This window comes from Theobroma cacao, chromosome 1 (genome assembly GCF_053813885.1).
Source record: "Theobroma cacao isolate CCN51 chromosome 1, ASM5381388v1, whole genome shotgun sequence".
In the NCBI taxonomy this organism is placed as follows: Eukaryota; Viridiplantae; Streptophyta; class Magnoliopsida; order Malvales; family Malvaceae; genus Theobroma; species Theobroma cacao.
The window spans coordinates 3792470-3804035 of NC_142639.1; the positions used below are offsets into that span (position 1 = coordinate 3792470).

Consider the following 11566-nt stretch of genomic DNA (forward strand, 5'->3'; position numbering starts at 1 on the left):
AAGGAATAAAAGTATTTAAAATATCAATCATATATATATATATATATATATATATATATATATATATGTACTTATATAAACCGAAAACTGTTGCAGCTCAAATCCATCCAAATCCGAGTTGAATGGATACATTACATGCTTGTTTGTGCTCCGTTTGAGTTATGGGCACCTTCATTCTGGCAGGGGGTTACCAGTTACCAGCGACCAACATGCAAAAGGACAGGGCAAAAAGCCAGTCAAAATTGTGACTCTGCCAGGCACTTTGCCATGGCATGTTTACCAACAGGTTTATATTTATTGGGAAACGGCGTCGTGGTAGAAGCTCTTTGCAGTTTGCCCTACACTCCAAGTATTTTCAAAAGGAAAAAAAAAAAAACAAACTGATAGGCCCGGCAAAGAAGCTGTGCAGTGAAAGGTGAGCAGGGATAGTACAGTATTGTCTTTCTGGTTCTGGCTGTGATAAATCTAAAATCTATTGCTCTCATCCGAAGCCTGCTACAACAATTAAAGCCAACGCTGTACATTGTTTTTCTTTCATTTTACTACCATGTTTTTTTTTTTGAATAGTCATTTTACTACCATGTTAATTAATGTGCTGCAGCTACACTTACAAATACCCACCAATGTATGGCAACTGGATTTAATGGTTTTCCTTGCGCACTCATCTATTCTCTCCCCCCTCATTCATTTTTCTTGTTTATAACGTTGTAGACATGCTTCATACATTTCTTGTAAAGTGATATAAGACACTGGTCCTTTAGGAGACACCATTACTTTTCCACGTTCAAATTCTTTTATTAAATGTAAAATAAATTTGGTCCTGTAAATTAGAATAAATTATTACATTTATACCAATAAGAATAAATATCTACTATCTTTATCCAGTATCTATACGCTTACTGATGCCAAAAAAAAAACCCTAACCTAGGCACTTTTTTTTTTGCATTGTTTTTATGCTTGGAAAAGAGCATTTCCAATTACCATTACGGGCTTACGTCTCAATCCCGGCAAGTATTTAAGTTGAGATTAAACAGACAACAATGTAAAAGAGAACTTGTTAATAACTGATGGATATTTTGGGGCCATGGAGGGGGGAGCGGTGGTATATCCACTTGAGAAAATGAGGTTTATTGGGTTGTAAGTACTATTACTACTACTAGTATCACGTCTTTGGTGCAGCTTCTGGTTGGGGCTGGGGTTCTTATTTAATCTTTTAAATGAATCTTTGAATTTTTAATGTATTTAAGGTCGGGGAGGGGGTCTTAAAAAGAAAAGAGAGAAAAAAGAAAGGGAAATGCAAGAAGGAGCGTAGGGTAAAGCAAAAGAAGAGGTCTTTCTCATACACAGATCCCTATGGAATGCAGGAAGGATGCCCAGCATAGCTTGCTGGAACTCATTCTTTTTGTTTAGTTTAAAGGAACTTGCTTTGTTCTCTTTAGAAATCTTTTCAGTGAGGGAGAAAAAGAGAGAGAAGAGTCATGCATATAGATTCAGTTGCAGGAGTTTTAGATTTGTTTTAGATGGAGTTGTTAGATATGGTCCAATCACTTCTGCAGCTACAAAACAAAACCCCCCCAGTTTTTTCTTTCTCTTCTTTTTCTTTTTCAGAATGGAGTGAAGCAAGAAGAAGGTCGGTTTATGATTAGTTTATTTGTTTCCCAATGATTGAGTTGCCCTGCGCTAAGAGAAGCTTGCCTGGAATCTTTGCTAGGTGGGAAATAAGCATAGTAAGAAGATGAAGTCCATGAGTAATGATGATAACAACAATAACAATACTAACTGGTTAGGTTTCTCTCTCTCTCCTCACATGAAAATGGAGGTTACTAATCAAGACCCTCGTCACCAAACACAGTCTGCTTCTGTCTCCGCCGCTGCTGCTGGTGTTACCACAGCAGTTCCATCAAGTTTTTTCCACTCTCCATCCCATCTTAATTATGGACTTTATTATGGAGTTGAAGGAGAAAATGGTGGCTTGTATTCTCACTTTTCTGCGATGCCACTTAAGTCTGATGGGTCTCTTTGTTTAATGGAAGCTCTTGGCAGGTCACAGCCACAAGGTTAGGCTCAAACTTCTATTTGTATATTCTTTTCTTTTGGAGTTTGTTTTGTGCTTTGGGGAAATATTAGTTTTCTTAAACTTCTGGACTTTTCTCTCTTTGACTTTTCGTGTGAAGCAATGGTTCCTACTTCAACTCCAAAACTGGAGGATTTCTTTGGGGCTGCAACCATGGGGTCCCATCACTATGAAAGCGGTGACAGAGAAGCCATGGCTCTAAGTTTGGACAGCATGTATTACCATCATAACCCGGACCATGAGCACAACAACCAAACTTGCCTCGACCATCTGCAACAGTCCTCCAGGCAGCAGCACCAACAGCAGATTCAGGTCCAACAATACCAATATTACTCAGGATATAGAAACCAAGAACTGTTACTAGGAGAAGAAGCGAAAGAAACCCATGTTACAGATTGCAATCTTCAGCTCCCAACAATGGCAGATGATGCGGCACCTGGCATGAAAAACTGGGTTTCGAGAAACTACTCGACTGACCATGCAATGCCTCAGAAGATGATCGGCTGCATGGGTGATAATGGAGCTGAATCTGGCTCTATCGGTGCAATGGCATATGGAGATTTACAGTCTTTGAGCTTGTCCATGAGTCCTGGCTCACAATCAAGCTGTGTTACTGGTTCACAGCAAATCTCACCTTCTGCAACTGACTATGCAGCCATGGATACCAAGAAAAGAGGGCCTGAGAATGTAGATCAGAAGCAAATTGTCCACAGAAAATCCATTGATACTTTTGGGCAGAGAACCTCTCAATATAGAGGTGTTACAAGGTTAGTTTTTTCCCGTTTCCTTTAATCCATTTTAATAGTCTTCTGTCTCACATGCTTTCATGAAAACTAGTTTGTCTTTAGTCATTACATTTTAACTAAAAAGCTTTTCTTTCTTTACAAATTAATTTTTCCTCTGGCTCTTTCTTGCATTCTTTGTGTCTTGATTTTGGCCTGCACCTGTTCAAGTCAAGATACCTTCCTTTTCATTAAATTTTAAGCATTTCTCTTTTTTGTTTCTGGTGCTTCTTTTGCTTAATGTTCTGGTTTTCCTTGTGTTTCTGTTAATCAGACATAGATGGACGGGAAGATATGAAGCCCATCTATGGGACAACAGTTGCAAGAAAGAAGGGCAGAGCAGAAAAGGAAGACAAGGTTAGTGCAGAAAAGAGAACCGCCTGCAATACTATACACTTAAGTTTTTGGTACTTTTTTTATTCTTGACTTGACTTATTTTCGTATCCTACTAATATTTTTGTTTTTTTCCTTTGCACGACTGGGGGTAATGATTCTAATGAAATGATGATTCTCAGTTTATCTAGGTAAGCCCTTCTGACATTATAAATAATTATCAAGTATTATGGTTGATCCTGTCATATGCTGAGTAGCAAGTCATTCCAAAATCTTAATTTTAGGGGGTTATGACATGGAGGAGAAAGCTGCAAGAGCTTATGATCTAGCTGCACTCAAGTATTGGGGACCCTCCACTCACATCAACTTCCCAGTAATTATTCAATTCTCATTACATTATCTTACGGTTCCAGGGAACCTTTTTCAGTTTTATGTACAGAATTCTAATTATGATGTTTATTTGGCAGTTGGAAAATTACCAAAAAGAACTTGAGGAAATGAAGAACATGACTAGACAGGAGTATGTTGCTCACTTGAGAAGGTAAGTCTTTGCCCCTTCTGTTTCCATTGTGGTGCATTCATCACTTTGAGATAATTTTGTCAATGATTATAATTCTACTTTTCACTTGTGCAGGAAAAGCAGTGGTTTCTCAAGGGGAGCTTCAATGTACAGAGGAGTGACAAGGTCTTCTTATCCTACTTCTAGTTTTGGAAGTTGGAACTGCGTCTCGCGCATCATTTCAGCTCTTTTTCCTAATAAATTTTCCTTTGTTCTATTGAAATTTTGAGCAGACATCATCAACATGGAAGATGGCAGGCTAGGATAGGCAGAGTTGCAGGGAACAAGGATCTTTATCTTGGAACATTTAGTGAGTTTCTTTGGAAAAACTTTGTCAAGTATTACGTTGTTTTACTATACTATTTAATCATTTCACTGAATTTGTTAGAGTTTAGAGCCAATATAGTATAGTTTGTTTTTATTAACTTTGGGAAGGCCAATCGTTGAGTCACGCTTAGGTCTTTCGGCCCTTTTCCAGCCACTGGGCATGCTTCCACAAGGCTGAGCTTTTCCCAAAAGAAAAAACAAAAAAGCAAAGTGAAAAGGAGAATAAATGGAAAAAGAAACAACAGCTTCTGTAAGGCTGTTTGTCACAAACACGCACAAAAAGAAATTCGAATGTAATTCTAGATTAAGTCTACTATCTTTTTGGTTTTTAATTAGTCATAGTAGATAATGATAGGCTAATTCAAGCTCTCTTTGAACTCATTTTCAGGCACTCAAGAAGAAGCAGCTGAGGCTTATGACATAGCGGCTATCAAATTCCGTGGGGTGAATGCTGTGACTAACTTTGATATAACGAGGTACGATGTGGAAAGAATCATGGCAAGCAATACCCTTCTTGCCGGAGAACTCGCTAGGCGAAACAAAGAAATAGGACCTGGAAATGAGGCCGTCAGTCGCAACCTTTTAACTGATAACAGCAGCGGTGATACCAATATTTCGCCCAAGAACAATGAGAGTCAACCAGACTGGAAAATGGCCCTCTATCAGTCCTCCCAACAACTTGAGCAAAAACAGCCTAACATGATTGAGTACAAGACTCAGACTTTCTCTTTGGCCCCAGAAAACGTGGTTGCCATTGACACAATCAGCTCAGGCCAGAGAGAGGTGGATGATTCAAGCAAGATGGGGACTCATCACTTGTCCAATGCTTCTTCATTGGTGACTAGTTTGAGCAGCTCGAGAGAAGGTAGCCCAGATAGAAGCAGCCTACCAATGCCGTTTGCCATACCTCCTCCAGCATCCAAGTTGTTCACTGGTTCAGCAACTACTGTGAATTCTTGGATTCCTTCAGCTCAGCTGAGGCCTGCACTCTCCATGCCTCACATGCCAGTTTTTGCTGCCTGGACAGATTCATAGATTAGACGTTTGGTATAGTAGCAAAAAGTTTTTTTTTTTTGTTGCATGGGAAAAAAAAAGCATGAGGAAAAAGAAAGTTTGGTCTTTTGTGAGTTTTTCTTAGTGGAGAAAATTGAGGAGTTAATGGAGGTCTATGTGGGACCTGTTGTGAAGAAGAACAAATTTGAAACTCAATATCCTTTTAGCCTCTCTTATGAAGATCTTGAAAAGAAAAATTGGTAGAGGGAAGCTTTAAAGGCATTATGATTGAAGTCTATGAAATGATATTTGCAATATGGGGGTGACCATATTCATAATTAGATTCACCTTTATTGGTCCTCTTAAGTACAGAAACAGCTCGGTATGTGTCCCATTAATGCAAAGTTGGTCCTCTGCTTTGGGCCTTTGACCACAACTTCTCTGATCTCAACACCCTTTGGTTCTCTATATCCATAACAGCATCATTGCCAATATCCTCTATTATCTCGGCTTTCTCCAGAGGAAGAAAAGAGACATTTCTTCCCATAATTCAAAGAAAAGGAAGGGTGGAGGATAATGGATTCCCCCCTGTATGAGAGGTTTTGGTGCTTTTAGTTTATAATTCAAGGGCACATAATTATTTCAAATTTGTCTGCTAATTTGGTGGAAAGATGAATTACCCTTTTAAAGGTCTTCCTTTTTCCTTTCTAAGCCCACTAACTGGAAGGCTAATGATGCATGGGAGCACTAAAAGCCATTCCATGTCCAATTGTGGGTTCCCATGACCAGTCAAAGGATGATTGATTACCATGTGATTTCACTCGTGTGGTATGATTTCTTCATTCATGCACATGTGCAGAAAAGCACTCCCATGCAAATTCCAACATGATGGACAACTGTGAAAGATTTCTAACCAAAAATAGATTAGCAGGTTTCAAGCTGACTTCCATTCACGTTAGCTGCCTTAGGATTTCCGAGTACAAGAAATTTTGCTTACGCCAGAACAAAGAGAAAACCTTTTCTTGCCAAGGAGAGCAGAAAAATTCAAGTCCTTGGTTCTTGGTTCATCTCCTCCGCCTTCCCAGAAATATATCAAAGTAAACACCTTATAAATTTACATCTGTTTAAATCTACTGAGAAATGAGAAATAGTTCTAAAATAAACAGTGCCTAGGCCTGGAGTTATCGCTTAAGAACAATAAATCAAAGGTTCATGCGGCCATTATTTTTGTGCACACCAACCTCTGAACTGAGGCAGCTACATTGGTAAAGAAATTAATTGAACAGCTGCAAAGCAAAAAGCAGTGAAGATTCAACAATGTTTTTCTGTTCATAAGTATACTGGGGTTGACATTCCAGGGTTCCTTTTTCCCAGTGTTAAGGAGCGCGAAACGCAGTACCCCTCAATGCCTCATCCTTCCCATTAATCATCACAAATATTAACGAAGAAAAGATTTGATTCTAAGCTCTCCATACAATAGTTGACACCGTTGCAGCTCTTTTAACGACAGTAACAATATAACATGGAGATTAAGCGTAACAAGTAGGATTTGAAAGTACTTGATCAGTTTTTTTTTTATTCAAGTTAGCAAGTTGCCGTGGGTAGATTATGTAATCACATAGTAGATTCTTGTTTTTATTGCTAAAAGCAGACTTTTCATTGATTAAGTGCACTTTCTACATAAGACAGGCATATTTGATAATGAGAAGTAAGATTTGAGAAGATTGATTTTGGTTCTAAGTGGTCAAGATTTTTTTGATTCCTTGTCCAAAGTATTGGACTACAGTAAATCTACTATTATCAGCTGTTTGAGCCCTAACATGCAGATCTCATGTTATCAGAGGACAAAAGATTTAAAGATCCGAACAACCCAACTGGAGCACACCAATTTTGACACATACAACACCTTTTTCCCCTGGTGTGAAAAGAGTGTGTTCCATGTTAAATCATTTTGGATTTTAATGCTTTAACTAAGATAAAAGATAGAGCAGAATTCTATCTCAACCTCAGCAAGACATAAAACGAAAGAAACAAAGGGACAGCAAATAGAATTATTGCAAGATAAAGGTAAACAGCGAAGGGGGTTGGCTTGGCTCATGGTCAAAAGAGATAACAACTCTTCGTGGAAAAATGCTCATGAAAGTTAAGATAGTAGTAATTGGTCTTCAATTTTTTACAGAAAGCCCAACCCTGTACGGCTTGAATTACAAGTTATTCAAATATTGAAAGTCACGTCAGAAATATACACGCCATGATTTTGTCTCACTCTCCTGGTGAAGATCAATTTATCACTTGTCCACGATAAGTCAAATCACCGGATGGAAATTGGACAGGATTCAAAGGGTATTCCTGGTTTGTGAATTGGAGCATTCATCATGAAAATATCTGGCTAGGGTAGCCATAGGTCGGTCTAAGAACAATGTTTAAACGGTAATCGCCATGACATGATCTGCTTGAAACAAAATTTCTTCAATGAACCGGGCCATTCAAAGTGTTTGCTTTACAGGTATCTCAATTGAAAACCAACAAATTTCTTGACTTTTTTTTCTCAGACATCATATCTTTTCAGATTCATAGTTGTTTTTGCTAGCAAAATAGCAGAAGAATAATAACTGTACGGCCCGACGTCAACACTTTATATCACAAAATGTTAAGGGGATTTGAAATTTTGCTTTCCTCTTCAAATCCTTGTGAAAATGCGGTGCAGGGGAAGCTTGTACTTGCAGATAGGAGGATTTTTCGTTGGACAACGTAGAACGAGGATTGGGCCAAGAAAAAAGTAAGAGCAAATAATTTGGGCCTTGAACTTATTGCATGGCATGGCAACCCAATAGGGCAAAGCCCTGCATGCTTGGTGTATGCTTGACGAGATGTAACAATATTATCTAATTTTACATTGATTTATCTCTTTAAGAATGAGAATCACGAGATAAGATTAAACTTTATCTTATTCTACCACTTACCTCTGTGTATGTGATGATTTATTGCAGATGTTGAGATTGCTTATAGTCTTTTATCTTTATCCCTGCTCTTGGCTATTTACATCTAAGTGGTAGAGTTGGAACAATTTTTCTTTATTAAAAGAAATAAAAAAGCCCATTTATTCAAATTTGAAAAAGAGAGTACGATTATATAATTTTGAGTACTTCTGTACTAGATTGAAAGTTGAATCAATAATGGCATGAACAAAAGCATAGGCAAAGCTTCATTCGTGGCCAAAGGAGAATCCTTCAACAAAGTCCCTTGTTTCTTGTCAAAGAAACCAAGGCCATGCAAATGAAAATAAATAGACAATAACTTGGAACGGGCCAGGGTTACCAAACCCACCAAACCAGGGGTTCTCTCTGGTCAAGCTACAATAAACTGACTGGGCCTCCATTTGATTGTTGTTGCATGATTCCCTGGCGTTCAGGTCCCATTGGCATTAGGGTCCCTACTATTAGGTACGTAATTTCACTCAAACCTAACCTTTTCTTGGCTTCCTCTTTTCTTTCTTTCGTTTTAAGGTCCACAAATACACGACCAAACCTGTTATACAGCTGTTGGTTACATCTCCAATTATAAGAACCCAACAAATTTTCTTTTGGACTGCACATTGATTCAACCACTGTTTTCCTTTTTTGTTGTTGTCGTCAACATTCTGTGGTTTACATTCCATTTTTCCAAGCCCCAATCATTTGAGTCTTATTAATCAGATTGATTGTATTAAGAAAAACAGATAAAACTAATCTCGATGCTTAACCTCTTTGTATTTTGTAGCTTCAAAGGTGACTTCGAAACTTAGTAAGTCTTTAATGGTTTAAGGCCTCTGGAGACATTCATTCTTTCATTTCATTCTTTATTGAAAGAAAAAGGGTTTGGGTTTTGTGCATGAGATTCATTTGCAAACCACTATCTAAAACAAACCCAACAGAAATGTTTTGTCCAGCATAATCCCACCGAAGTCCAATTCAAGGGAGGGTGTTGATTTTGAAAGCTTGCATCAACCTGAACAATGAGTTGTCCCACCAATGCTATGGTAAAAAAGTTGGCATATTGTTGTCTGGGGGGCCCGTGTGATCACGGTTGGGCTTCCAAACGGGTGAAGTTGACACCTACAGCGCACACACAAAAAAAAAAAAATTGTTTATTTGGACGCCACCTTGAAGGATTTTTATAATGCAATTGCAATATGTGTTTGATCAATTGCCCAGATTTGACTTCAATATTTACATTTTATAATCTTTTGAATCAAGTAATCGTTGGACAATTGGAACTTATTAAAACCAAATCAAAACGATTATACTCACTCTTTCGATTGAAGTACATATGAAGAAGTTTTATTTATTGCATAAATTAGTGGATACCTTTTACTATAATTTATCTAGCCGTTTATCTTTGCCTTGGCAAGGAGGATAGCTACCCGAACAACTGTACAGATTTCTTTTCTGATAAGATATAGAAGCATTACTATATTGACAGTCGGCTAAGACTTCTTTTAATCACTATTATTAGTTTAATCAAGATGATGTAAAGGATCTTAATCAAGATATAAAGAATATATATATGTAACTAATTAAACCTGGCTGGAATCTCACAAGCATTTTTTAAACCCATTGTGCTTACCTACCAAATAATGCATTGTCCTAAGTACAAAAGATAATTATGTTCATGTCATATTTTAGAGTAGTATCCTTTTTTTCTGCCGATGATGATCAATGAAAATGTTGTGTCACATCCGAGTGTGCGCCACTTCATCTTTATATCTCTCTCAGTTAGATTCAATATATTTGTTTGTCCTTGTATTTACCCACAATACTTGGATTGAAGGTGACTAGAGTTTCGGCCATCACCTAGAAGCTCTAGAAGGGAAGATATTATTTTGTTGGGCTGCAGTTAAAAAAGAGGTGAGGAAGCCGTCAGAAGCGAGGGCCTCAAATGTAAGGCTTTGAGGCCCCCATTTACACCACACAAAAATAAAAAGAAAAAACCATGGGGCATTGGGGATCTCTCATTTTCAGTTGGTCAGCCTTTTGAGAGAACGCAAGAACGGAACCCCAAACAGTTTGTTGGTTTGTAGGCAACCACTTGGGTCCCTTGTGACTTCCAGGCGCGGCAGCCATGGAACCCTGCGTTCTAGCCATGGTTAGGGGACCATCAGCTGCGGAAAACGGAAAAGCCCAACCAAAAGCGTAGAGTTAGCAGCGTCGTATTAAATGCATAAACCTAAATTGGTTTAACCCAAATTTCGGTGCAAGTATTTCATTCCATTAAGACATCCGTACACTAAGTACATCACTGGTTAAGTAGAGCGTCATTATTATTGACGTTTAACTAAAGAAACAAGTCTGACCTAACAGATCCACGCTAGGGTTTAAGCCAATCAAGCTCGTACTCAATTTAATAAATCCTCGAATTTGAGTCCTTTATTTTCGAGTCAAGCTCAAGTTATTTAAATATTGAATTTAAAAAATTAAAAATTTTATTTGAAATTTAATTCAAATTTAAACAAGAACATGAATTGAGTTTTTAATTCGATGATAGATTAATAACAATAAAAAATCGAATTCAAATAACTTAATTATATTTATACGAACTCAAGTACAAAAGACTGAAACTGGACCGAGTTCGAGTCGAGCCTCGAGTTTTTTAAAAGCGAGCTCAAGCCTGAAATTTATCGACTCAACTCGGCTGGTTTACACCCCTGGTCAACACTAAGGACAAACTTCTGATATTTGCCTGTTTGTTCCTTTTTTTATGGCTAGGGAGCGCCATTGAGCCCTCTAAGGACAAGCATGTACAGTAGGAGTATAATAATACAAACGAATAAATGGTGGCGTCAATATGTAGTGTCGTCTATCTCTTAAGAAGAATGACCAGACCAATCAGGGCAAAAACAGTTGATTAGGAGATTGGTTTAGTTAGCAAGTGAATATACCCCTTATTAATTATGCTAATTTTTATAACAAAAAGTAATTATAAAAGGTAGGAAAATGGAGGTCATGCTCTGTTTTTACTATTGGTGGCTAAATTCATTGGTTTTCTTGGATTGAATGCTATGTAAATTCTTGCGTGACGCCTTTAGTTTCTCCCTTGTGCTTCCTCGGGTTTCTTTCCTTGAGCTGTTGCCTCTTGCTTCAAGCATTTGCACACGAGATTTTTTGCTAAAAGATTTTTCTTGTGGATTGAGCTTTTGTGTCAACCAAGGAGTCTCTAGTTTTGACTGTGTGAGCTCAAAAACATTGACTAGCAATAGATATCAATTAGGACAAATCCCACAAACATATATTTTTCTTCAATTTTCTTCGCCTCTTCCCCTTTTCAATGTCATCGATTTGGCCAACCGTAATCTCACATGAGGATGATTATATCAAAGATATGATTTCCCTTGTCAAGCATGCGTTTGCTTGGTCTCACCAATTAGGCATGCCTAAGCAATAATTATAAGGGTTTGGCGAAAAAGCTTTGGCTTTGACAACGAAACTTGGCTTTCCTTCTGCTGCAAGATCCCAAGTTAAA

At 37.9% G+C, this 11566-nt stretch overlaps 1 protein-coding gene across 1 annotated transcript; it reads left to right on the forward strand.

Moving 5' to 3' along the window:
• Positions 1-1124: 1124 nt before the first annotated feature.
• On the forward strand, positions 1125-5504 carry LOC18611333 (AP2-like ethylene-responsive transcription factor ANT). Its single transcript, XM_018125147.2, has 9 exons — positions 1125-2057; positions 2175-2841; positions 3131-3213; positions 3372-3380; positions 3474-3562; positions 3657-3730; positions 3824-3874; positions 3982-4058; positions 4464-5504. Exons 1-9 carry the CDS (start codon positions 1736-1738, stop codon positions 5108-5110), a joined length of 2019 nt encoding a protein of 672 aa, XP_017980636.1. The 5' UTR covers positions 1125-1735; the 3' UTR covers positions 5111-5504.
• The last annotated feature ends 6062 nt before the right edge of the window (positions 5505-11566 follow it).

What these genes read in the sequence shown, in the direction of transcription:
- LOC18611333 (XM_018125147.2), top strand. Translation starts at nt 1,736, where the DNA reads ATGAAGTCCATGAGTAATGATGATAACAACAATAACAATACTAACTGG. An exon ending in CAATATAGAGGTGTTACAAG is followed by an intron (nt 2,842 to 3,130) that starts GTTAGTTTTTTC and finishes TCTGTTAATCAG; the next exon opens with ACATAGATGGACGGGAAGAT. An exon ending in ATGTACAGAGGAGTGACAAG is followed by an intron (nt 3,875 to 3,981) that starts GTCTTCTTATCC and finishes AATTTTGAGCAG; the next exon opens with ACATCATCAACATGGAAGAT.